The 27,476-nt window shown below is 37.8% G+C and overlaps 1 protein-coding gene across 8 annotated transcripts; it reads right to left on the reverse strand.

Moving 5' to 3' along the window:
* Positions 1-1,963: 1,963 nt before the first annotated feature.
* On the reverse strand, positions 1,964-24,558 carry MLF1 (myeloid leukemia factor 1). 8 transcript variants are annotated; one of them, XM_081955597.1, is made up of 10 exons: positions 24,373-24,558; positions 18,256-18,406; positions 11,900-11,944; positions 11,727-11,771; positions 10,701-10,745; positions 7,587-7,673; positions 6,062-6,190; positions 4,973-5,132; positions 4,601-4,733; positions 1,964-3,618 (listed from the first exon to the last, which is right to left on the reverse strand). In XM_081955597.1, the coding sequence occupies exons 1-10, from the start codon at positions 24,414-24,416 to the stop codon at positions 3,507-3,509; spliced, it is 951 nt and encodes a 316-aa protein (XP_081811723.1). In that variant the 5' UTR covers positions 24,417-24,558; the 3' UTR covers positions 1,964-3,506. The 8 variants fall into 8 exon arrangements, with proteins under 8 accessions (XP_081811723.1, XP_081811722.1, XP_081811727.1 ...); XM_081955596.1 differs by having other exon boundaries at positions 7,587-7,676; XM_081955601.1 differs by lacking the exon at positions 11,900-11,944.
* Between the last annotated feature and the right edge of the window lie 2,918 nt (positions 24,559-27,476).

The following is a 27,476-nucleotide window of genomic DNA, read 5'->3' on the forward strand; positions in this document are numbered from 1 at the left end:
AAAGACACAATGTGATTTAGAGCCATGTAAATGTAGACTATGTTGTATCTGTTGACTTCGAAATGAAGAAAGGGTTGTATTTCGACTTTGTCCATATTTGAATTCTTTTTTTTAACTCAGAACAGTGTAGCTAGGCAACAGGAGCCAAATATTTTTTTTTCAGGCAGAGAAGCATCAGCGACACCAGTCTATGTTTGGAACTTCTAAACTGAGAAAGTGGAATGCCACCAGCACACACATAACTGTTGGAGCTTTTGAGCATCTTTCATATTTAACTGCTGCCAAAGAACCAGAAATGTATCTAAAACTTTGCCAACAGTTTACTCGCTGCTACACATTAGAATATTTCTCAAGACAGACAATTTGAAACATCCCCCCTCCCCCTCCAATGACCGTAGAAATATCTGGCAAGCACTCCTAATATTGGTATCGTACTATTCATCTAATCGCTTTAAAGAAACTAGTTAAGATACACTTTGTAAAATGAATTGGTACTTTTCTGACATGCAGAATCACAAAAGTGAAACAAATGTAGAACATCTGTTCTACAAATATGCTTTACTTAGTTCCATACTAACAGCGGGGAAGTATGGAGTAAGGCAGTGATGGCGAACCTTTTTTGGCTCACGTGCCAAGAGTGGGGAGCGCAAGGGGATCATGCACGGGTGTGCCACACCCATAATGCAATGCACGACCACCCCAGCGTGCATGTGCACATGACAGGTGCTCCCCATTTTTTGTATGCTTTTTTCACCCTCCCCAGGCTCCAGAGGTGTTAGAGGAGCCTGGGGAGGGCGAAAACAGCCCCCTGGAAGGCCTCCAGAAGGTCCCTGAAGGCTCCGGAGGACTAAAAACGGCCTTACGGACAAACTGGAAGTGACTTCCAGTTTGCTTGTAGGGTCCTTTTTTGTCCTCCGGAGCCTTCAGGGACGCCTCCGGAAGGCCCCTGAAGGCTCCGGAGGGCGTAAACCAGCTCTACGAGCAAACTGGAAGTCAGCTCCCAAACTTCCGGTTTGCCCATAAGGCCAGTTTTTTGCATTCTGGAGGCTTCAAGGAAGCTCCTGAAGCCTCCGGAAGGCCTCTTGGAGGGCGGGGGGGCTGTTTTCGCCCTCCCCAGGCTCCTATACAGCCTCCGGAGCCTGAGGAGGGTGAAAAATGGCCTCAAAAAAGCCTAAAGACAGCTTGCCAGAACACTCATGCGTGCTGGCCAGCTGACAGGGCAACTCCTCGCGTGTCCTGAACAAATGGCTCCACATGACATCCCACCCACCCCCCCAGGATATAAAGTAGTTCTCGACTTACCACCACAATTGAGCCCAAAATTTCTGTTGCTAAGTGAAACCATCTGTTAAGTGAGTTTTGCTCTATTTTACTACCTTTTTTGCCATAGTTGTTAAGCGAATCAGTGAAGTTGTTTGAAGTTAGTAATCCCGTTGTTAACTGAATCTGGCTTTACTACTGACTTTGAAGAATGCAGGTGACGATCATACAACATCAGGACACTGTAAGCATCATAAATATGAGCCAATTGCCAAGCATCTGAATTTTGATTGTGTGATCATGGGGCTGCTGCAGCAGTTGTAAGTCTGAAAAACTGTCATAAATCTTTAGTGCTGTTGTAACTTCGAATCATCACTAAACAAACTGGCTTTAAGGACTACTTGTACATAATCTTAAAGCCAGAAGTGAATAAACCTGTACTGCAATATTTAATATTCCCCAACCATGGAAAAGACTTATGTTTTCAATAACAGCTATTAAATCTGAAAAGCTAAAGAATCTTAAATAATTTATTAATATGTTTACACTATTTTGTTCTTTTATATTTTGTACTCTGGCCAGAGATCTTTGAGAATAGAAAGGGTTAACAAGCTTATAAATGCTGGTTAAGTGAAGAAAGTAGGCTATAGACTATAATTTCAGTACTGCATTGTTCCGTTTTTCTGCAAAACACACACGCACATTTTGTTGAATAGCTCTTTATTATCAAAAAAGTGCATGTTAATGAAGAACTCTCTTTGAAATTTGAAATATTGATTTCTTGAAATTTGACAATAAAATTGTCAATCCAATATAGCATAGTGTTTATTCAGTATGAAGAATGGCATACATATACATATCTAAGTTACATACCTTGAAAGAGCAGAGGTACATATATTTTACTTAGTAAATGTTTAATAAGATATCACAATATTAGAACTTTTAACACAGAAGATTAGATATCAAAACTATAATGTTTCCCAGTTATCCCTACAGAGCAGCAATATCTATACCAACAAGCCTTGATAATCAAAGAATCCAAATATTCATGTTTTAATATGACTTTGCATTAAAAGATGCTTTATCAATTTGAATTGCTTAAATCGTCATGTTGACAACTACATTCAGTAATCCTATATTTTTATATTTTTCCTACTGCAAAACTTACATCTCTAGCTTCAATCATGAAAATGAACTAATTAATCAGTAAATGAACAAAATAATTATGAACAAGAGGAAAATATCTTCAAGAGAAAGGAGGAGAGTGGCACTAAAAACAGTCTTAAAATGGATTGATAATTCAGAAATTCTCCATCACCTGATGTCAGCTGTGCACCTTTTTGCTGTAGTACGGAATATGAAAATGGAAATGAGTTTCAGTTACCACTTTCTCTGCTGAATTCCTGTTTGCCCTATGACTGTTACATTGCTTTTCATCTGACCCAATCCTAAAAAAATACAATGTTTCTAATTATAAATGATTGTTTGTAAAAATTAGTACTTTTTCCTATCAAAATAATAATTAGAATGTGGAAATCAATAATTTGAAACAAAACTTTCAATCAAAGCAGAATAAATATATTTTGCTTTTTACAAATCTGAAGAAACCAAAATGGGTTAAATATTTTATTCAAAGATGGCAGAATTCCCCTTAGTGAAATGCTTTAGTTTAGATGGGTTGTTGTTGTTTTTATATTATTTTTGTCTACCCAAAACGTAACTCAGGTGCTGATTCTGTTTATGTAATATATTGGAAAACTAATTCTGGGTAGACTTCAGTGATAGTAAGAAAATAGACATTATGTTTATTATGTAATGGCTAATGACTTTGCAGTTCAACAGTAGTCTAGGCTTCAAAAAACTGGCCTTTTGCCAAAAGCATACTAGTATTGCTTCTTGAGTTACAAACAATGCATTTATTTAAAGTCCTTGAAACCTGGTACTATCTTTGTAATGCTAACTTTGTCCCCATATTCGTTAAAGCAGTTGGTGTTAATGAAAATAGCTGTAACATTTCACATTTTCTTTTTAAAAGTCATGAAGTACTTTTCAGTCTCAAGTGTTTTTCATTTACTGTTCAGAGCCAAGTGTTACCAAAGAGCTGCAACTGACATAAACATTCAGTAGTCAAAAGGAAAAAAAAAAGAGTCACTAATGCTAGGAACAGAGAGCTTGGTCTTATTTGTTGATCCAGAATTATTGTGTCCTCTCCCAAGACATCAATATTAACATGAAAAGCAACACAATTATTTTTTGCTGGGTTTGAGAGGAACATGTGATCCCTTGACACTGAGTTTTTCAAGAGAAGATACGGGTCTCCTCGGTCCCTCTATTGCTGTTCTTGGGGACATCTTCTCCCTGAAAAAAGAAAGATAACAAAAAGGGAATACTTGATGTTTATTTTTTACATTGTAACATCAGGGACATGGTGGCTCAGTGGCTAAGACGCTGAGCTTGTCAATCAGAAAGGTTGGCAGTTCGGCGGTTTGAATCCTTAGCATCGCATTACTTGTCCCAGCTTCTGCCAACCTAGCAATTCAAAAATGCAAGTAGATGCAAGTAGAAAAATAGGAACCACCGTTGGTGGGAAGGTAACAACATTCCGTGTGCCTTCGACATTTAGTGATGCCGGCCACATAACCACAGAGACGTCTTCAGACAGCACTGGCTGTTCGGCTTTGAAACAGAGATGAGCCCTGCCCCCTAGAGTCGGGAACAACTAGCATGTATGTGCAAGGGGAACCTTTACCTTTACTTTTAACATCAGCTAAGCAAAGAATATATTGAGAAAAATCTTTAATTATGCATTAAAGAAACAACTGTTGTATTTAGTCACAGTTTCTCAGATTTTCAGATGGCTTGCAAAGCTTGCAATGTTCCAACTCAATTTGTGTCACCTGTAATCCAATGAAGATGGAGTCATTCACATCTGGGGGAAACAAAAATGCAGGGGACCAGGCCTGCACTAATAAAGGAGTGGAGAATTTGTGGTACACAAGATGCTGCTAATGTCTTAGCAATTAAATAGTGAGGGATACCCAGGGCTGTAATTAATCAACGTTTGTAGGACATGTTCCTTATCCTTATTGGGCAATACTGTTTTCCCACAGATTTTCTATTTTGATATTTTGTGTAGGTTTTAATTGAACTAACCAGGAGACAATTAGTGCCAATATTTTTATATTAGGATGCTTAAGGTACACAATAGTTGAATGTGTTCCTGCAAAATAAGCATATCAATTACCTAACAGAATCCTTATACACATATGGCATCTTAAAGAATTCTGACTCTCTCTCTTAAAACAGTGTAAGGCAAAACAAGAAAGAATACATTGTATACCTCCTTGGAGCATCCTCCTTGCTTACGTGATGAATACTTCTATGTTTTGGGGAATCTATATTGTGTCTTCCTCCAGAGGGCTTAAACTTCAGAATCTCCTTTTGCCATTGTTCATCAAATGCATGAGCTTCTCCTGGCAAACAATTGCAATTTTAAATTATAAAGTTCTTCATTCAAAAGTGTGCATATATTTGTATGTATATCTCTCAATATTTTGCACTAATAAGAAACACATCATTATCTACAGAATGCGCAATACACCATTTTTATAGTTATGCAGGTATATGCTTATGGCGCCTTCTAAACAGCATTGACAGGTGATCGTATGAGAGAGAGGGGAGGGAGGAGGAGTCCAGCACCATGGCTAATTACCTTCATCTAAATTAATGAATTCCTGATTCAATTCTTCATCACCAGTTTTGTTGTTCTTTGCCTTCTGAACTACATGACCACGATCGTGAATGTGATGACCAATGGCCATTTTTTCCAACCCACTTTCAGAATCTCTACAAGCTTTTCTGATTTCTTTAATCTGAATTAAGGCAGAAACAAACAAGTAAGAAATGTAATAAGAAGAATACATCCTAATTAGCCTTCTGGATTTCTTATTTCAAGTAAACTTTTTACAAATCATGGAAACATATATAGGAAGCCTAAATCAATCACAAATTAATTTATGAAGCCTAAATTAATCACAAAATAAACATGTCAAGTGCAGAAGTACATACACCATGAGCACATATATAAAACTTCACTCACTATGCTGCGGAAGTTATACTTGAGGGTGGAGGTGGAAGAGAGCAGCTCCAGCAGCAAAAACCACACGTAAAACAATTCAATTGCATGCACAATCATGTCTCTGAATTATGGCCTTAGCATGCATGTTGATTCACATATAGAGAAACTAGGTACAAATTCCAGTCTTTTAATGTTTCAACATTGTTTCATGAGAATGGTTCAAAAACTATCATAACCTCACCTAAATATAGCCAGTGAATGGAAATTTTCAGCTACAGAGATAAAGAGTGTTCTGCTATTTGCCACATGAAAGGAACACTAACTATCTCGACAATCTTGGCTACTACTTATCAGCATGCCCGTAAGTATATTATTAGAAGCTTTTTGATAAAGAAGTACTGGTTGAGCTCTGAAGAGATTTACTGTGGGCTATTTTCAACAGTTTTATCTTGCTTGCATGCTATATTTCATGAACTTGACTGTTAAGGTTCAAATTCAAATGTCTTAGCCAAATTAGATGGCAACACCGACGAGCAAGGCAATGAAGGGGCTTTTTAAACATGACACCATCACTTCCGTTTTCATTTCAAATCTTTATACTAATTCTCCAATGTTTTGTCCTCTTGCATAATAATACATTTCTGCCTACTGAGTTAGAAGCACATGCCAAATTAGAGTAGTACTATTATTAGTTAGGAGAGGATTCCCAAAATATTATCGTACCCCTCCTGGAGCAGTCCGTGTCTGGGCTGAAGCTTGGAAAACTTTTGGCGGTTCATCACCCTTCTTAGAATAGGTCATCACTGAGGAAGAACTGTATGAGTGAGCATTTGGATCAACTGCCATTTTATCCTGAAGAAAGTAATTTGAAAACAAGTAAAAACTACAATTAAGAGTACAGAATGGAAGCTAACATTTAATGGATATTTGCAATCCTCTATCACAAAGCTATAGATCACATTGGATTTACTACCGGTTTGTGTGCGCTCAGCGCTTTTGCTTATGCGCAGAAGCATCCGGGCGGGTAGGTGGAGCCTCCCAACATTGCCACTATCTGTTTGCCTGATCCGGCCCGAAACAGGTGCAAACCACTTCTGGCTGAAGGGGAGGGGGAGAGAAATCCTGTAAGAATACTGTGGCAACCCACATCGACAGAACTGACTTAATATCCCAGGCCTGCAAAATGTTCTGAAGAGCAACGAAGATGATTAGGGGACTGGAGACTAAAACATATGAAGAACGGTTGCAGGAACTGGGTATGTCTAGTTTAATAGAAGGACTAGGGGAGACATGATAGCAGTGTTCCAATATCTCAGGGGTTGCCACAAAGAAGAGGGAGTCAAACTATTCTCCAAGGCACCTGAGGGCAGGAGAAGAAGCAATTGGTGGAAACTAATCAAGGAGAGAAGCAACTTAGAACTGAGGAGAAATTTCCTGACAGTTAGAACAATTAATCAGTGGAACAGCTTGCCTCCAGAAGTTGTGAATGCCCCAACACTGGAAGTCTTTAAGAAGATGTTGGATAGCCATTCGTCTGAAACAGTATAGGGTTTCCTGCCTAGGCAGGGGGTTGGACAAGAAGACCTCCAAGGTCCCTTCCAACTCTGCTATTGTATTGTATTGTATTATACAAACTGCCCATTCACTTGGCAAACAAGTTTAATTTAATAGAGCTGATTTTGGAACTGTCAGATGCTGGAAATGAGTTTACTCTAGTATAGTTTGAAAGAAAGTTTTTCAGAACTAATTTCTTTCTTTCTGGCAAACAGTCAAAAACTAATACAACTATGCATGGCTGGATAGGCATTTCTATCCATTTTTAATGTATCAATTAGATATATCTAAGGCCAGCATTGGGGGGAGGGGGGGATGAAACTGAAGAGAGAACCACATTGCATTGTGAAAATGATTCTAACAGGAAATATAGATAAGCTCTACAGTTCCTTCATTAGAGAGCACACTAGAGTGAAATTAAAAACTAACGATTGATAATAATGCACTGCTAACCTCTTTCTCTAAGGCAGTGTTTTCAGACCAGTGGCAGTGGGAGGAGGGAGGAGGAGAGGGGATGGTTGTGCTGTGCATGTGCGCTCTCACCACTTCCACGCCTGGTTCAGAATGAGCTACAGCCCCGCACCAGGCCACGGACCGGGGTTTGAGGACTCCTGCTCTAAGGAAATCTATTTTTTCCTATTATTTTAATGAATAATATTCATGACAAAGTGAACATAAAAACTTAACAACTTACAAAATTTCTTTGCAAGTCCATCATACCAGTTCTCATGTTTGACATCATTCTGTCCATTGCAAAGAATGGATTTCTAAAATTCATGTTCTGCTTCAACAGAGAGGAAGAAATAGAAACAATAAAATGCTTCAAAACTCAGATATTTTATTACAATTCATTCATGTACAGGTGGGGAGAAGCTTACTTTTGCAGACATCAGAAGACAGGGCAAAGGTATAGCAATTATGAGGAACAACGGTTAAAAAAATAAAACAAAACATGAGTGATGCTTGGTCTTTTATGAAACACTCCGCTTTTGCTATTATACTCTTCTCAATTCAAACTGTAGTCACACAAGACGAACTGCCGGAAATTTCTCTAAGCTAATACAAAGTAGTGTGTAAGAATAGACTGCTAGAATATGTTAAGCCATATCTTCTAAAGTGTCACTTCCAAGTTTTGTCAGTAGGTGAAATTTCAAACTGTGGGACAGTCAACATCATATCTAGTTTGGCCCTTAGTCAAATATGTTCCTAGAGAAAATTGTTGGGTCAGGCATACAAATGCATGTCAATAGAAGTATCAGAAAGGCTTTCCTTATTAACGTTAAGTAAAATTGAATCCAAATACGATTTCATAGATTTTTAAACTCATTTCCCAGCCATTAAGTTCTCAATGAAGTAACAAGTTACGACAACAATAACTACTTCACAAACATACGAAAAACAAGTTTATACCATTAGGTGAATTGAAATATCACTGTAATCTGTCTTACAAGAAACAAAATTTAGAATACAGTGCCAAAGTCTTGTTTCTGTTTTATCACTGCTGATTATGCATCTTACTAAAGAACACAAAATGAAATCTTACTATAGTTAGCCATGTGCAGGAAAAAAAAATGATTCTTTTTTTGTGTAGATTACTTGAATAGCTGCCTACACCTGGATCAATTTAAGAGCTCCATAAACCAGATTCTCTTCTGTGATTTAGCATATGCAATTTAGGAATACAATTATACGTGAAAGAAGATACAGACTAATGACAAGAGCACAACATTTGTATGGCACACTGTTGACTCAGTTCCATCGTCTAAAACGGAATGCGGTAACCATGACTTCTGTTTACACTGCTATCACATGTTACTAACAGTCCAGCCAAAGCATTAACACCTTTACAGACCACAGGGAAGGCTGCAAAAGCAGGGAAAATGTTATAGGAATCCCAGTAAACTCACTGAAAACATTAGCATGTAAATGTATGGCTCACATACAAAACGAAACAAGCAAGAAAGCACGAATGGAGAAACCTGAATGAAACCAAAGAGCATCCAACTCATTGAAATAACTGGCATGTGCACTCTTAATCTTTCTCTCTTTCTCTCATCCTCTTTCTCTTTCTATATTTTCCAGTACTGGAGTGTCATAGAATTTGGAAAGTTGGATGAGAGGAAATAGGAGAAGGGAACAAATAGTTGAAAATAAAAAACAGGACTATAGCAGTTGTGGCATTTTTTTAAAATTTTGATTAGAACAAAAATGATGTCTCCCATTCCTAATACAGGTATATAAGTTATTCTTTCAGGACCTCGGAAGAAATGTTAACTCCTTTTTCTCTGACAGTAAAAATACAAAAATCATAAATAGTAATTTTGATTTATAACTTGACTTCCCAACTTTCATTAGGTAATAAAGTCTCTATCTTTTAAATTATCATCTGCAATTATGAAAGTCAAGCAATATTTAGGAATCCATTGATGGAATTACATCTAATAATGTTTCTCTGACAGAATGGTTTTGATGACGACAGATTCCTTCTCCTAAACCTGCTCTGAAATTTGAGAACCTTTAGTACAGTTAGAGGGAAAATCCAATTAATGAACAAGGCATTCATTCTTTCATACTGTTGGTTGTGGCTAAGTGCTATATTTCTTGTATTACCAATTAACAAGCCTCATAAGATGCTACATAAAGATCATATAATCATTTATATATGAATAATATGCCCAAGAAAAAAACATTGAGAGAAACTGAAGAAATTGGAAAAAGAATTTAAGAATTAAAAATGGAAGCAAAAGGCCTACAGAGATATTCAAACGATATCTTGGCCATATTAAGTTAGATTTCCTCCAGTCTTCATTAAAAAGTATAGGCCAATATACACTGCATACAGTTGATTATGGAAGAGTAAATTAATATTTTGATATTCTGCTACGGAGGAAAAAACAGACTAATGTGCTGCATTTTTAGAAAGTATTTTAGAAAGAAACTACAGTAATATATGTACCAGAAATGTTCACAGAAATTAGAGTATTGTAATAGGAAATGCAAGAGAACTTTGCAAAATCTTCACTGCTTTTTTTCAAACAATATAAGTCCTCCTATATTGAACTCCATGCTAAAAGCCGTTGAGCAGGCCCAAAAGAAAGAAGCAAAGAGATCTTTCTCATCAATTAATGTATTTCAGATACCATCCTGGTACAGCATCAGTCACACATTCCTTATAATGGCCTTGAAAAGAAAAGGCTGGGTCTTACTTTGATTCAAAAAGGACAAATAAAATCATATTTTCCCTGCAGCAAATATGCTTGCTTGAATTGTTCTGTGACAAAATAACCAAAATATGTTCAAAGAGCCCATGACCTGAATATCTAACTGACCCCAGCTTTAACTGCTACCTGCTCAGTATATATATTGTTTGTTTTACATTTGTTGAAATGATTTAGGAAGATATGGTTGAATGACACAAATAACTACTGTATATTATGAATATATTAATAATATATGTAGTCTCACTATATAATATAGATTAATACGAAGAAAGTCATTGGAAGTTGAGTTTTTATTCCTGTCATAGCTTTATTATATATAAAAGGGAAATAAAAGATAATAGAAGCCTTTGGAAATTGTAGCATCATTTTAATCTCCACATACACTAAATAGGTATTTAACAATGATTTCCCCAAAAAGAAAAGAAAAAAAGACACAAAAACAGTTTCACAAAATGAAACAAGCATACAAAAATGCACTTATAAAGCAAAATACAAGATGCTTAGTTTTAGAAAAAATGAAATAGACATGTCCACATCACCCCCCCCACCCCCCGCAAAAATTGAGTATGTATGTGTAATATACTAACCATGCCACCAAAACAGCCAAAAGGCATAAGCGGAAAACTCATGGCCTAAAAGAAAAATTGTAGATCATATAAATTGCAGAATTAATATTATGGCCTTTAAATACGACTGAATGTGAGTGCATCTGGACTCAACTTTCTTGAAATCTGCTATTAAAATAAGAAAGAAGCCTGCACATTTTCTATCATCAAGTTTACTTCTTATTATTACCTTCAACATTTTCACCACATAAAAAAGCAAAAGTTTTGTATTATTAAGCTAGCTAAGAATCATGCAATTCCCATTTCTATACTCCTGCATCTTTTTTTTAACTAAAACCTTAATGTTCCTATTCACACCTCCTTTTTTAAAAAAACCTATTCACTTCAAACATTCATAAATTTCCACCTACAGATATATTTTAGTATAAACTAAATTTAAATTATGTTTACTACTTCATAATCCCAATGCACTCCATAAAGTTTTCTTAAAATCCCTTGGGAAAAAAAGAGAACAATACTACAACTGGAACAATCCTATCCTATTTTTAATACTAATAATAGCAATAATAGTAGTAGTAGTAGTTGTTGTTGTAGTAGTAGTTGTTGTAGTAGTAGTTGTAGTAGTAGTAGTAGTAGTAGTAGTAGTAGTAGTAGTAGTAGTAGTAGTAGTAATAATAATAATAATAATAATAATAATAATAATAATAATAATAATAATAATAATAATACGGCAGCAACCCGTATCAACCATCACAGACAATGATATTTGTGATTCATTTTTAAATGTTCAGTTGACTGAGTTCCATGTTTAATGAAATAATAATAATAATAATAATAATAATAATAATAATAATAATAATATAGCATTTTTTTAAAAAAGATTCATTCAGCAAAGAGAAGAAAATACATAAGTAAGAAAAAAAATGATAAATTTGAGGCTTATTTATGGACAAAAAGAAAAAAAACTAAAATGAAAAGTAACAAGAGTACGAATGCCCAATGCCCATACCACCAAATCTTAGTAATCTTTGTCATTAGTATACTGACCATGCCACCAAAAGTGCCAAAAGGTATAAATGGAAAACTTGGTCCCTGAAAGAGAAGCACCAGTTCATTCAAAATTGTTGCACTAGTATGGTTTAGAAATAGTTATGGCTTCAAAAATTCAAGTGGAACATAGGCATGCTCAGATTAAATTTGTGTTGTAGTTGTATACTAACCATGCCACCAAAACTGTTAAAAGGCATAAGGGAACAGCTCATCGCCTGTAAGAAAAACATCAACTTATGTAAATTGCTGCAATATTTTTGTTGGAGAAGGCTACACATTTCATAGATTAAAATCAAGAAATTCTCCAACTCAATCTTAAACATGAAAAACCCGAGGGCAAATAGATCATCCATGCAACCTCTCTAAATAAAAGGGGCGATAAGAAACAGTCTAACAACTGGGATAGGAAAATCATGAATCTATTACTGTTTCATGGTATAGGATCACATGATAGCTTTAGAGAACCCTGGATGAGGATAATTATTTGGCCCCTTTTCACTTGGAGTTCAGATCAGGGTTTTGGACTGAGATAGCATTGATTTTGCTCATGGATGACCTCTGGCGGGAGCGGGATGGAGGCAGTGCATCCATCCTGGTTCTTCTTAACCTCTCAGTAACATTCAATACCATTGATCATGGAATCCTTCTGGGCCATCTTAGGGAATTGAGGGTGGGCAATTTCTGTGCTGGGTCTCCTTTCTCCAGGGTCTGTTCCAGTCACTGCTCATATTTTGTGGGTTGCCTCAGAGCTCTTTCTCCTCTTCTATATAACATTTATATGAGGCTGCTAAGTGAGTGATCCATTGGTTTCAGGTGAGATATCATCAGTATGCAGATGACACCCAACTTTATATCTCTATCCCACGCCTTGTGAGTGATGCTGTGGACATACTATATCAGTGTCTGGAGGCTTTGGGGGACTGGATGGGACAATCCTAGCAAGACATAGAGGCTGCGAGTATTTGGAACACCATCACCAACAAGGCAGTGGTGAGATATCACCGGTACGCCCCGTTCCGGCACAGTGCTCCGGAGGGTCCCCCCACCCACCCCCACTCTCCTTACCGCTATTTGAGCCGATTGGGGCATTTGCGCATGTGCACAGTGTGTATGGCATCTGCGCGATGCTCCGCTGAGCAGCTGGAGTGTTGCGGGCGGTGGGTACGCATGCGTGTGCTGCGTGTGTGCTGTGTGCATGCATGTGGTGAGCGCCTGGCTCCATTGCACCGTACTGGTTGCAACGGGATCTGGAACCCACCACTGCAACAAGGTTATTCCATCTGTGGTTCTGGATGGGGTTGAGCTATCCCAGACAGACCTAGTGTGCAATCTAGATGTCCTCCTGGACTTGTGACTCCTACTTGAAGAACAGATGGAGAAGTTGCTAGCAGGGCTTTTGCACACCTTCATGTGCATCAGTTGCGCCCATACCTGGACTGGGAGACCCTACTTACAATAACTCACGCTCTTGTAACCTCCAAGTTAGATTACAGCAACACACTTTACATGGGGCTGTCCTTGAAGACCGTTTGGAAACTTCAACTGCTGCAGAATGCAACTGTGTGGATGGTGCCAGATACATGGCACACATAACACAATTGCTATGTGAGTTGCACTGATTATTGATGTGTTTTTGGATGCAATTCAAGATGCTGGAAGCCCTATAAGGCTTGTGTCCAGGGCAGTTGATGGAATCACTTTTTTTTCAAGAGTCTCTATCCATTCAACCAAGTTGAGTAGAATGGATATGCTGCTTATTCTGTCAGCCAAAGAATATTGGCTGGTGGAGATAGATGATGAGCTTTTTCTGCAGTAGCCCAAGTTCTATGGAACATTTTCACTTTGAAGATCAGAATGGTCCCAACCCTCTTACTCTTTTGTAAGGTCCTAAAAACCTGGTTATGTTCCCAGGTCTGGCCGTTGAAATGTGTCAAGGACCCTGTTTACTGGCTATACTGCTAATAGACCAAGTATCTTGTTCCTATGTGTATTTAATTTGGATCTTTTCAGTGTTTTTAATTGGTTTTATTATTTAAAGTGTTTTTAAATATTTTTAACAGTAACATATATGTTTGAATTGTAAAGTCATTGACTAAGATGGGCAGCCATAGAAATTGAACAAACAAACAGATCTCCAGGCTTCTTATAATCCAGGAGCTGAGTTTCATTTTTGTTTTCATCTGAATTCAGATACTCTGGGACAAAACAACACCTGAGGCATTCATGAAGGCAGTCTGTTACGTGCCAGGTGTGAAGGAAGGGAACGTTATCACCTCTTCTCAATGTGCTTCTTTTCAAACTATAGTTACAACTTGCACTACACTTTCACCTGGTATGAACAAACATTGCAGCTTCTGCTTCATTTGAAACTGAAATAGACATGCTTAATGAATGATTATACTTTAAGCTTTTATATCTATCTTTTAAAAAAAACTTCTAACTAGCTTTGAAGTATTAAGTTAAGCACTTTAAACATGACTAATGTTTCCAAATATTCAATTCCATGTAGATTCAGTGGAAACTAGCCAGTTCAAAAAGAAACTTTGAATATATCAATATACTTTCTCCTCTTCAAGACACAAATTTTAATTAATAAATTATAGCGAGCTGAGAAAAATTGCAGATCACAACAATTAAAATAAATATGGGAAATAGTCTGCAGGCAAACAAATTATGTTGTAAGATCAAAGATCATGTAAAATACAAAAATAGTCATGGAATTCTAACAATGTCAGCAGATTCAAAGGTCATTGAAAAGACATATTGAGTAAATCTCTTACAATATACAGCATATTGTAGTGTATAAATTCACTACAAATAAGTTACTTGCCAGTACAGGTATAAAAAGATTAGCCTATAAATACTACTGAATGCAGGTACTTTCATAACACAGAGAACAATCTAAACTATGACTGGATGGAAAAACTATCAGTCAGACTAAATGACTACAGAACCTGAGGCTTCAGAAGAAATTAGTAGGAGTTGTGGAAAGTTGGATAGAGGTAGCCAAGCTTCTGTTTGTTTGAAGCAACATATATTATGTAAGGAGAATGCTGTATGCCACTTAAGAGTTTTGCAACTGAAGTCTACAAGCCCTTAAAAAAATAAATTAGAAGTACACCAGAATGTCCAGAAATATGGGTGAAGGATATAGTTATACTAAAGCATCACATGAAAAATGTGTTTATACTAGTCATTCTGCATGTTTTCAGCAAATTCACAGTACTTCATATACAATGCACTTACAGAACACTGTTTACAAGTAGCATTACTCAACAATTCTACTAATTTATAGCTTATTCTTTCGATTTCATGAGTCATTTATCTATGCCTATTCCCTTGCAAAGCCTACATTTCTTACCTCTACTCCTTTCTAGTTTCATGTTATATTCTTCTCATCCCATATTTTTTAAAAATCTCATTTTACTCAGCATAACTGACTTCTACAATTAAAATCTGAAGCAAATACGAATTTTAATCATATGACTGAAAATTTTTCCTTACACACAATCAAACTGGAGAATTTACATGGTACATATACTGAGACCTAGGCATAACTCCAGACTAGTTCAAATTGCCAACTCCAATGTATACTTTTTGGGAGAATATTAATATCTAATTTCTTAATGAAAGGGTATTTTAAACACTATTGTGATTAAGCCCAATGAGAATATTACTATAACATATATGAGGAAAGGATTATTCATGGGTCTAGGTCTAGGATAACTCACTGTGGTTAGCTCACTACTGACAGGTCACTACCGCCAAAATGCCTGTACCAACTCACAGGTGCCAAGTTGCCACAGGACAAATCCACATGGCCAACTTGCTCCATGGCTGGCCAGAGGGAGAGCCAAGTGGGTGGGCAAGCAAGAGGGTGGGCAGAGTGCAGAGTGCGTCAGGGAGGGCTGCTGGGGGCTTCCCATTTTCACACCTCTTGTCATGCCACCAGTGGCTCAGAGCCTGGCATGGATGGTCACTTGGATCAGCAGCATCAGAGGCAGCTTCAAGCCTGGCGCAGATCGGCATCTACACTGGGCTCGGAGCCCAGCGTGGTGGCAGCGGTGTGGGTGTGTGAAAATGTTGAGCTGATTTAAGGAAAAGAAATGTAGCAAACCAAATAATGCACAAAAGCACCATAATCCTTGGAAACGGTGCAGGCTTCCTTTGTTCAAAAATGAAGGAAAGCAAAGAATTAATTGTATAGCAACTAGAACACAGTAATTTTCTAGGGAAATGAATGCAGTAATACAAAGACTGCAAATTTAAGAAGAACAGTAGATTTAGAGCCTACCACCACTAGAAGAATTCTACTTCCTATAACAGATAGCTTTTTGGCTGCATAATGCTATCTATCATTCAGCTTCTGAATGGCTGTAAACATACATCAAACAACAGGAGATTGCACCCCCTCCCCCAGTTCCTGAGAAAGAATAGCATTCTTAATATAGCCACATTCATGTTTGAATTCTGTCATAATTTTATGAAAGTTTGAGATGCTCTTCAGTGCCCTTACCATAACACAAAATAGCCCAATCACAAAAATTAATGCATTTGCCTGGGAGCATTAAATTATTTTTCTTACTCTTCCCACCTTGGAACACCTGTGCCCAGAACATGTATATTTTGGGTCTCAGTCCAGATAAAACATGTATGTTACATGTTCGGCAAGACTGTCCAAAACTGCCTGTTCCATGCTGGTGACAGTTTCACCTTTTTTGCCAATTCCTCCAAATCTTAAACTAACATAAAGGTTATAGGAACATGTTATCAAGACTTTGACTATAAAATGCTTTGAGCCAGTGGTGGGATTCAAATAATTTAACAACCGGTTCTCTACCCTAATGACCAGCTGGGTGGCTGTGGTTCAGTGGTCATGTGACTGGATGGGCATGGCCAACTCAACGTCACTCACGTCAATGGGCGCTTCGCCTTAGCAGTTACAATGTAATAAGGGTTAACCGGAGAGGCAGTTTCTGTAAGCAGGGCAATAAAGATTAGGCTAGAAACAACACCAGAGTTTCCTTCCTGCCTTCCTTACAGGATTAGCCCTGTAAAATGGGAAAAAACAAAAGGAGTTCTTCCAACAACCGGTTCTCCGAACTGTTTAAAAAATTAACAACTGGTTCTCCCGAATAGGTGCGAACTGGCTGAATCCCACCACTGCTTTGAGCTGATGTAATAATAATTGATGTACACTTTTTTTTAAGCCTTACCAAATTAAGTTTAATTATAGAGGAAACCGAGTTGACTTTGAAAACATATAAAGTAAATTTGGGTAATTTCCAACTGAAAAGACAGGTAAAAAATGTTACAATGATAACATGTACTGACAATATTCTATCTCAATTAAAGATCTGAGAGATTTTTCTTTTTGGATGCTTTAAAAAAAACCCTATTTGGTAGCGTTAATACTCATCCACATCATGGGCTTTGACTCAATGTACCCCTCTTGTTTCTTTGCCCCTTTGTCCATTTCTCAAATCTCCTCCAGAGGTTGGGGCTTCCCTCTGGAATAGACCTTTGAAGATGAGCACATGGTTTCAGGAAGGAGTGAAATGGCCTCTCTGCTAAACTGATCAAAGTCAATCTGTCAGCAGAAAGGATTAATCAGAAATAACTCATAGAAGCAATGTGCTCCTAGCAACTGAGTTACTAAATCTATTCATACTAAGAGCAATTCAAAATGGATGTTATTGTTGTATTGTCCTTCCCAACTTAGTCAGATTAGAATGCTCCAACATTTCTGATACACCTTTTGAAAAGGTGAACTTCACTGCTAAATAATTTGTTTCATTCATTCCCTGGAGAGTGATGCACATGTAATAATATTATCTAAGTGCATGCCAGCAAACGTATTTGGATTTTCGTTATTGTCATTTAATGACAATTAAGAGCCAGACAAAGTGCACGTATTGTTCTGGATACATTTATGTATCACTTTATAGTGTTTTCTGGAATTAAACAAATATTTATTTAATATAATATAAAAAAAACAAAGTTGGAGAAAGATCACATGTATTTGTATTTACCGGTACTTTTCTTACAGGTACACAATCCCATAATTATAATTAGAACAAAACAGCAAAAGGCCAAAGGCAGAGTGATCTTTCTATATCTAGGAAAAAAAGGAGTAACTCTAGCCTAGAAGGCAGATGGGCTATTTCTATTTCAAAGGATGTCCCTGAGTACAAATATAAGAATAAAAAAAAAATCTGGCAGTTACCCTTCTGACTTGCAAGTGACAGTTTCTGCTGCTGTAAGCTATATCAGTTTCCAGTGCATAGAATACAGAACTTGGCACTGTCCTTCAACCCCTGTAGTATTAAACTAGGACATAAATTCAAAAGATCCACTTTAGAAGAAGAAAAAAATCAGCATTAAAATAATGGTTTAAATAAATGTAGTCCTTCAGATCTAATACTCAAGTAAGAGTTTTGTAATCTCCATATTCTCCATCAAAACATGATCCCCCCCCCCCCCCGGTAACTGTAAAGTTGAAATTGACATTATCTAAAAGAGATACCTTGTCATTGTCTCTCAAGGCCATCTGAGAATTGGGATGTCCTCTGTGATGTAGACCCCCTTGTCGGTCTTCAATTGAAAGAAATGGATCTCGCCCAAAAGGTTCAGAAAATAAATGTCGTACATGTTCATTATGGGCAGTAAATGTATCCCTGAAAATAAAATAGGATAGCTAGAGAAAATCTATCTCTGCATTAGAGAACATGCAAACATATAACAAAAGCCACTATTTACAAAGAGTTTACATAGTTTTCACTGATCACATTGTTTTTCAGAGTTAACTGGTGCATTTTACATTATGATACCCAAGAAAGATTAAAAGACAGAACATTTAAAACAAGAAAATCAGTAAAACAGGGACTGTGCATGATCTGAGTATCCACTGAAGTTCAATCAATCAATCAATCAATCAATCAATCAATCACAAAGACAGAAGATTTGATTTAATTCTCAAAGTCAACAGAATGAAAGGTATAACTGAGTATATTTTCCTTGCAATGTACTAATACCATAAAAGTTACACCGGTGTATTCCAATACATTACTTAAATATAATTGAAATGATGTAGAACATTGTTTTCACTGGTGGTGCTTATACGTATATTAGAAAGCTGCCATTTTGCTATTTTAGTTTTATGTTATAGTATTTCTATTAAAAAAATTATTAGAACATTGATTTGGTACAACATACTGTCCCAGTAGTGAACTATACAAAAATAGTTTCACAGGGCAGCCTTTTGCAGAAGGGAAATTGCTTCTGCACCTGTCTATACTATTCAGGAAAAAAGTTGGCAGGACCAGAAAACAGTCTGAGATCTAGTAAAGCTTCCCAGGAACAGCTGTGTAATCAGGGAGACATTTACAAAACCAATTTTATCCTAGACAGTATTTCTGGACTGTCAATTCCAATCCTCTCCTTGTGAGGCAGAGGAAGCTTTTATACTAGTTTACCATTTTAGAAGTTACTCCCACAGTGAAGTAGTGCTAGCAATTTGCATGATCTACAGAATGCAAAATAGCATTTCTCAAAAATGAGGATAAGTATTTAGATTATACTTTAAACACTTTTTTTTTATTAAAAGAGTTTTATACAAACAAATTTTCCCCCCTTTCACCCCCCCGCCATACAATGTAAATCTCATACAGATGCTATGCCCCCCCAACCCCCCCGCGAGGTGCTATGCCCCCCCACTTTCAAAAGCAAGAAAACTGACAGTCTTTATGACTAATGTCGTGCAAACCCCACTATATATTTTTTTAAAAGTATACTCACTACTACCTATTATAACAATATCTAAATCTTGGTTACATTTAACCAAATTGCCAGCATATTCATTTATAGGAACATAAGCACCTGCTTTGCTTCTCCATGCCATGCTTATATTTTTGCCAAAATGCTCAAGGGAGTGCTTGCTATGCATTTTTAAACTCAAAGTAAATAAGGAGAAGAATGGAATGATAATTATACTACAAGGAAACCAGATGTAGTATAATGAGAGGTTTAGAACTTTGGGGACACAATCCAGAAGGGCTATTGTAGTGTGGTAGAGAAAATAAACCTATCAAACAAAATGAAGGTTGTGCCCTTTTCCTTCCTGTTCTTTAGATGAGATCAGGGTCAAACTCAGTTTATTGCTGCCTAATCCCATCAGACCCAAATTGAACCTCCCTGCCCCCAGATAAACTTCCCTGTCTCCTCACCAGGGTAGCCTATGTAAGGGAATTATATAGGCTACCCAACCAGCTCCATCCTTAAGAATTCACCTTCGTCTTCAAGAGATGCTGCTCTTCTGAAAGATCATTTTATGTAACAATTTAACTCATCCCAAGTATACCGACAAGGACCTGCCTAGTTAGCCCAAACTGAATAGCAAATCAGTTTCCGAGGATTTCAAACCTCAAACCTTTATGAAAACATTTGCTTCTCCATTGTTTGGGGTCCCTATTTCTTTTAAAGGAGGCACACAATGATAATTCCAATAAGAATGGTTCTTCTCAGCGTTGTCATGCTCCTTATTCACAATGAATCCACATTAGTAGCAGTGGAAGGATTCTTTTTTTTTTTACTACCAGTTCTGTGGACCTAGCTTGATGGGCATGGCATGGCTTGGTGGGCACGGCAGGGGAAGGATTCTGTAAAATCTTCATTCCCACCCTACTCCAGGGCAAGGTTACTGCAAAATCCCCATTTCTTCCCAATCAGCTGGGACGCAGGAGGCAGAGAATAGATGGGGGCGGGGCCAGTCAGAGGTGGTATTTACCAGTTGTCCGAACTACTCAAAATTTCCGCTACCGGTTCTCCAGAACTGGTCAGAACCTGCTGAATACCAGGCTTAATTCAATATTCTGTATGAGGACATCCTTGTGTCCAGTGGAATTTCTCTTTCTTCTCCTTTATACGTTTTCCATGGCCTCTTGGAACTGACTTTAGTGGCTTCTCCAACTTTTAGAGCACAGCTTTAAGGAGCATGGGCAACAGCAAGAATGACAGGAAATTGTCCTCCTTTTCAATATCACTTGCAAAAGTGATTTGATCAGCACTGTGGATTAAGTCAACAACCTGCATTTTTTTAATATGGAGTCACATATGCCTTTGCTCATTTTCAGTCTACTAATCTTTTTAAAGAAAGAATCAAGTTACTTTCTGACTTCTATGCATTGACTAAACAAATTTTTGTTTTAAAAGGAAGACTAAACGCCAAGGAAACAGCCTGTCTGAGCATGCAAGTCTCTGGATTAATGCCATTGATTTTATTACATTAGAAGTTGGCAACAAAACTGACATAAAGTCTTAACACCCTGTCAGAGCCACCAAAACAGCTGCTGACATTGAGTAAAACTGTCCTCTGATTTCAAAAGTTGTATAACTACTGTGTAATTGTAGCTTACATATAATCTGTAACTAACGTACAATTGTACCTTAAGCAGAGAAATTACAGTACTGCAAAATTAATAGCCAAACATATTGCTCCTAGGAAAAAGTTAGAAATGAACCAGATTAATATATAACCCTGATTTGGGTATAGATATTAAATTAATCCACAAAATTTAGTGTGTGTGTGTGTGTGTGTGTGTGTATTACTTCTTCAGTATACACAACAACCAAATTTATCATAACTTTTGGCAGCTTACAAAAGAACAATGAAATATACAATGGTATAAAACCTAAAAGACTGGAGAAACTAGTCAAACTAAAACCAAACCACTTAAAAGTCAGCATCAACTCTAATCCAAGGGGAATAGCTAGTCTTGAGGGCATGATGAATAGGCGGGGGGGGGGGGGGGCTAATAAGAATTTCAGGGGAATGTTGTTCCCAAAAGGAGGTATTAGGACGAGAAGGCCCAATTCTTGAGTTCCACAAATGACACTGATCAATGGGACTCAGAGCAGGACAACTGCAGGAAACTACAGTGGACAAGCAGTTTCTCAAATAACTACAAACTATTTTCTGACTGAGTACTCAAATGCTAAATCAAAAATGGCATCTGAAAATTATCTTTGGCTAAAGCAGACCACATAGATAAAAAGCTTCATCACCATACAATTCCAAGTATGGTAAAAGTCTTCAGGACTGTTTATAAATATCCAATTTAAGAATATTTGTAAACAATTAGTAACCCATACTCAGAAACACGACAATGGATTTTCATTGCCGGTATGATTTGTTGTGGAAGCAGAAAGCTTACATGAATATAAATTATTGGAATCTAGTTTTAAACAGATTTAAATGCAGTTGAGATGTTAAAATATTACTTTTACAATGTGATACTAAACAAAGCCTCACTGAAGTTTCTAATAGGATACATACTTACAGTATGTCTGTATATAGTGAGAATTTAGTAGAATATAACATTGCAGAACTTAATAAACACTCACAATGGCTATTAAGAGGCAGTGATTGTTACAGGGCAAAACAGCTCTTGAGCTAAAACAGACCTTTAAAAACAGATAATTCAACATAGATGAAAAAACAGCAAAAACTTTGAGAATTCCAAATACCGGTACTTTTAGCAAAATTAATGAAATGTTTTATTAAAAGCAATTATTCTTAACATATGACAAAAACCTTGCCTCTCTTTTTGCACAACATATGAGAATTCAGTTTTATCTTTGAATTTTCAGAATGTATTAATCAAAATCTAAGCCACAGGGAGTTTTTCTTTAAAAACCCCATATGTTTATATCAGTATTTGTCTATCAATATTCTCAAACAGCGTTAACATGAATGAAACCGAAATCTTGAAAGAAAATGTAAGCACCTGTCTATAAAAATGCCATTTTCACCTTCAGAACATGAACACCTTTTATTTTGGTGGTGTTTCAGAACATTGCTCACCAAAATATAAGCTAGAAACCTAAACGTGAGAGTAAAACATCTGCAAGGGAACTCCAAAATGCTGCAGCAAGAGCAGCTTTCTCTCATTCCATAGAAGAAGGTCAATGGCAGTTTCATAATGCTGGGAAGGTTGCAGAAGAGCAAACCCAGTTACATTCTACACAAAATTATATGCAAATAAGCACTATGTACCTCGGAGACGCTTACTTTAAAGCAGACATGAAGAGGCCTTTAAAAAGTTAGCAGACTCTTCATTGCCTAAAGCCCTTTCTGACTTCCACCAAAGGTGCAAAATGTATGGTTTGCATTTGGCCTACCATCATTCAATTTGCAGCCTCGTGGGATCCTGAGGAATTTGGCCTAGAGTTTTGCTTGCCTTGGGAGGGTCAGTAGCTGGATTTTTAAGACTCAAAATGTCTACCTTAAACACAGGGGCTTCAAATGCCCATTTCAGCCTATGTAAATTCCAGCACCCTTCAGAACAGAGCAAAAATGCCTGTGGAGATTCTTTGTCATTCAGGTCATAGTTGTCTCAAAGGTGTTTTTTTTTTTCAAAAGGCAACTAGAGTGGTTTTTTTTCCTTGAGGAAGAAGACGATAATGTTTTGCTTCTCATCCAAGAAGCTTCGTCAGTTCCGATGGTGGGAAAGACAACGAAAACCACTTTGAATTCTAATCCTCTCCATTTTGGGAGTTGGCCTGTAGACCAAGTCTGCCTTTTGCTAGTATACCTTCATCTGATGCAAGCACATGCACAAATACATAGGCATGCACTCTGAAGCCCCAAAAGTCACCAAGTGAAGGAAAGGCCCACCAAGTGAAGGGGTGTGCACACGGGGAGGGGGGGGGATTGTACCTTTGGTTCCCAAAGTGGGCCCACACCCAACAGGGGGGCAATTCGATTTCTAATGGCAGCAATTTGAACCTTGTTTAAACCAGTTAATGACCTCTTAGGCTTCCTCTGTGTGAGTAGAATTCACTTTTTGAATAAAGTAAGAATTATACGTCACGGGGGAGGGGGGGGCATCAGGATTTTAGAGATGCTTAAGTGGCATGTCCAAAAAAAGGTTTGGAACCACTGACGTAAAAGAAGGGTGACATGACAGTAGTATTCCAGTATTTGAGAGACTGCCACAAAGAAGAGGCGGATCAAATTATTCTCCAAGGCACCAGAAGGCAAGATAAGAAACAATGGTTGGAAACTACTTAAGGAGAGAACCAACCTGGAATTAAGGAGAAAGTCCCTGACAGTGAGGACAATTAACCAGTGGGACTGTTTGCCTTCAGACGTTGTGGGTGCTTCATCACTGGAGGCTTTTAAGAAGAGACTGGACAGTCACTTGTCTGAAATGGTATCGGGTCTCCTGCAGGGGGCTGGACTAGAAGACCTCCAAGGTCCCTTCCAGCTTTATTGTACTTCATTCACATCCTACTAGCATGAACATGCAGGCATAGCGTTATTAACTTTGGGGGACTGGAGATGGGGCAGCGGGGGCAAAGCTGCTGCATCTCCGCCGACGCATTGAGCAAGGCGGTCGCTCCTCCTCCTCCATGGCCCCCTGGAAGCCCATCCTCCGCACGCCACATCTTCGGTATACACGGATACACTCGTCGATGCGCCTGGCTCTCAAAAAGCCACGAAGGCAGGCGCGGTCGACTTCGAAGCCCCCTCCCCCCCTCCCGGCCTCTTCGTCCACCCAGCGGCTGCCCCTCCGCTGAAACCCGCCGCTCACCTTCCCAGCTCAGCCCCACCGCAGCTCAACCGAAAGAAGCGCCTGCTCACCGAAAGAAGGGATCGTCTTCGAAGACCCTGGAGAGCCCGAACATGATTTCTGCTCGGGAGATGCCTCTGCCCTTCTCCTCCTCCTCTTTCCGCCTTCAGCGCCGCTTGAACGCCAGATCTTTCCGTTGGGGCCGCCCGACGACCGGCTCTGGAAACAAACCTCCTGCCCGCTCTGGCCCCGCCCCCTTATCCTTGGAATCCCCGCCTCTCCTTTCCCATTGGCTCCGGTGGGGCAAGCAGTATGGCGACGGACGATAATAGAACAGAGCTGCTGCTACCATGGCAACTGGCTCCAAGGCAATACCTCCGGCCTGGATGAGCTTTTTTGACAAGGGGAAGGTCGGCTTGCGCGGGGACACTTGCTTCGGGACCGCATTGCTCCCGATACTGCTCTCCCTTTATTATTCCTTATTTTTTTTATCCTTTATTTCCCGCCCAAAAAAAGCCATACTGCACAATCGCTAAAGAAAGATACCAATTGCGCCTAGAAAATCCTCAGCCGCGTTAGAAACAGCAAATGCGCAATGAAATGCATTGGAGTGGTTGAGGCGCTCATGTCTCTCTGAAAAGCAGGAAACGTTTTAATTTGATTTTGATATTTGGCGAGCTCTATTTAAGACTATGATTAAGATACTAAATCGCAGTGAATATAAAGGCAATGATCTGTGGCACAAAAACAAGCATCTGAAACTGAGAGGTGGGCTCCAATTCGGCTGTGTACTGTAGAGTCTGTTATAACAATTATAGTGCTGACATCCTGGAATAAAAATGTAAAAATCAAGACAAATTCGTGTCTGGAATCCATGTTTTAGCACCATGATCTGTGATTTGATAGTTGTGCTAGGGGGATCCCACCTAAAAATCTATATATTTTTATTCAAAGGACTTCTGTATGGCTTTTCTCTCTCCAATTACAGCACTCAAAGCAATTCTCAGGTGTTTAAAATCAATAGTGAAAATCAAACATTTGTAACATATAATATTGGTAACAAAAACCTTGTCCAGAAACTTTGAACTTGTCAACATGAACCAACAGAAGAAAAAGTAAAGTTTATTCACTCTGATTTTCGTTGTTATTGTTTTTAACCCTGAGTTTTAATAAATTATATCAGTGAAAGTTGTTTCAATGTCCATTTTAAATTTGTTTGATAACTTATAAGTTAAATTTTGACAATGTATTGCTATACCACTTTGGCAGTTTAATACTCCAAAGTACAATCAAAATCTTCATATTTCATTATATTCCTCCATCAGACAGTTTTGTCTAAAGTATTCTTAGTATGCTGTTAATATACAGAAAAAAACCAATTATTTCCCCTTCTTTACAGAAAATCTATTCTAATTTCTGAATGCTGTTCTTTTCCATTTTTCTCTTGCCTTGTATCACTTTTTTAAAAAAATATTTATTCTAAGCATAGCTACATAATTGAAACACATATGTATTTACTTCAAAAGAGTGGACAATTGTGTCTAAGAGAAAGGACAGGTTCCTATCTGCTTCATATCCTAGCTGGCAGCCCTCTTCAATTGCTTCATATTGTTTTCAGTGGAACAAAATGTCTAATAGTATACTAAAGGTTATATTTCTGGACAATATGGCAGTAGAATGAAATTTGTTGGAAAAGAGAACTAGTTCTGATTATCAGTTTTCTATTTATTCTCAGATTTTGTAACTAAGACATGTTACACAATTCCCCCTCCCCTTAACCTGGTGAAAGTTAAATATTGAGTTCCCATAATAGCAGCAGAAACATGATCTGATTCATTAGATGAACTCAGCTATTCTGCTATAAATGACATCATGATAAAGGACTGTCCATTCTTAGGGCTTAGCTGATGCAGGCATTTTTTTTGACCTTCCCGAACAGATCTTTTTTATTAAAGCAGATCTGAATTTACAAACTGGCCATCATGCAAAAGATACACATTAAATAAATTAAAATACAAACATGCAATCAAGTTCTGCAAAACAAGTATGTTTAAATTCTATACTTCAAAGATTTAATTGTGATTGATATGATTATTCTACCAGTATCTCTGTTCGTTTTAGGCATGCCATGTCTCGGCTACAAAATGCTAAAGGATTACTACAAAGCAGCACAGAGCTGCAATTTTCTGTCTCTGTCTGGCCATCTGGTGGTCCTCTGGTATTTTGCAGCTCAGATTTTATATATCTTGGTTTACCATGATTTTTTTATTCCACCATGCAGTAATCTAGTTGGGTTTTAGTCGTGCTCAGAGCAGACTTCTTAAAAGCAACCAGTCTGTTCTATCTGAATACACTCTATTGTGAACTACCTTACTGTTTTTAATAGTTAATTTTATTAGCTTTTAATTTCTATTAAATAGCTTAAACAGTTGGGCAAGAAACATACAGTAGAAGCAGTTGAACTATAAGAGAAGAATGGACAGAGTTATATTTTTTTAGCATTATTTGTTTGAGCATGTACATGCACTGTTGATGTTTCATTGGAAGTGTTTAAATGACAAAGTTATTTCATCATTGCTAAGATGTAAGGATTGTTCCTTAGCATCCGTCATATTTGGGGTTAGGTGTAGAGTATTCTGAAATTCCCAGCTCATGCAAAATGTCCACTTTAGCCCACTCCATGGAGATTCTGGGGCTGAAGTAGGCTATCAGATCTGGGCTGCAAAATCTAGAGGTCCATAAATGGCAGCAGAGAGCGAGAGTTTTCTGTATTTCATTTCTGCCATCTTACAATCATCCAGATTTCTGGAGCCTAGATCTGGTAGCTCTGTCTGAAGTGAGTAAGCTGCTGGGCCTCTGCATGAAACTTTTGGATTTCCCATCCAAGCTTTTCATGGCAACCATGAGAAATAGTGATATCATTTAAAAAATGAAATGAAATTTCATACTATTGAGATATCAGTTCAATTCGACAATATATGCTTGTTGATTTATGCTTGTTGGATTCACTGATCATGCTAAGCCACAATTTTTAAATTAGCCAGAACGACTGAAATAAACATTACCCTAAGTCAAAAGCACATTTTGAAAACTCTAATGGATTCCCTCATATGTTAGTTAGGCTAAAAGCAAGCACTTTGAGGCATAGGATGGTTATTAATTTTTTTCATGTAAG

This window comes from Natrix helvetica (assembly GCF_964273705.1).
Source record: "Natrix helvetica genome assembly, chromosome: 5".
In the NCBI taxonomy this organism is placed as follows: Eukaryota; Metazoa; Chordata; class Lepidosauria; order Squamata; family Natricidae; genus Natrix; species Natrix helvetica.

Excerpts from the sequence above, each read along its gene's own strand:
- MLF1 (XM_081955596.1), bottom strand. The coding sequence starts at position 24,416 with ATGTTCGGGCTCTCCAGGGTCTTCGAAGACGATCCCTTCTTTCG. Across the intron at positions 11,772-11,899 it reads TTAACAGTTTTGGTGGCATG|GGACCAAGTTTTCCATTTAT; the intron begins GTTAGTATACAA and ends CTTCTCTTTCAG. Across the intron at positions 5,133-6,061 it reads CACGGACTGCTCCAGGAGGG|ATTAAAGAAATCAGAAAAGC; the intron begins GTACGATAATAT and ends GCCTTAATTCAG.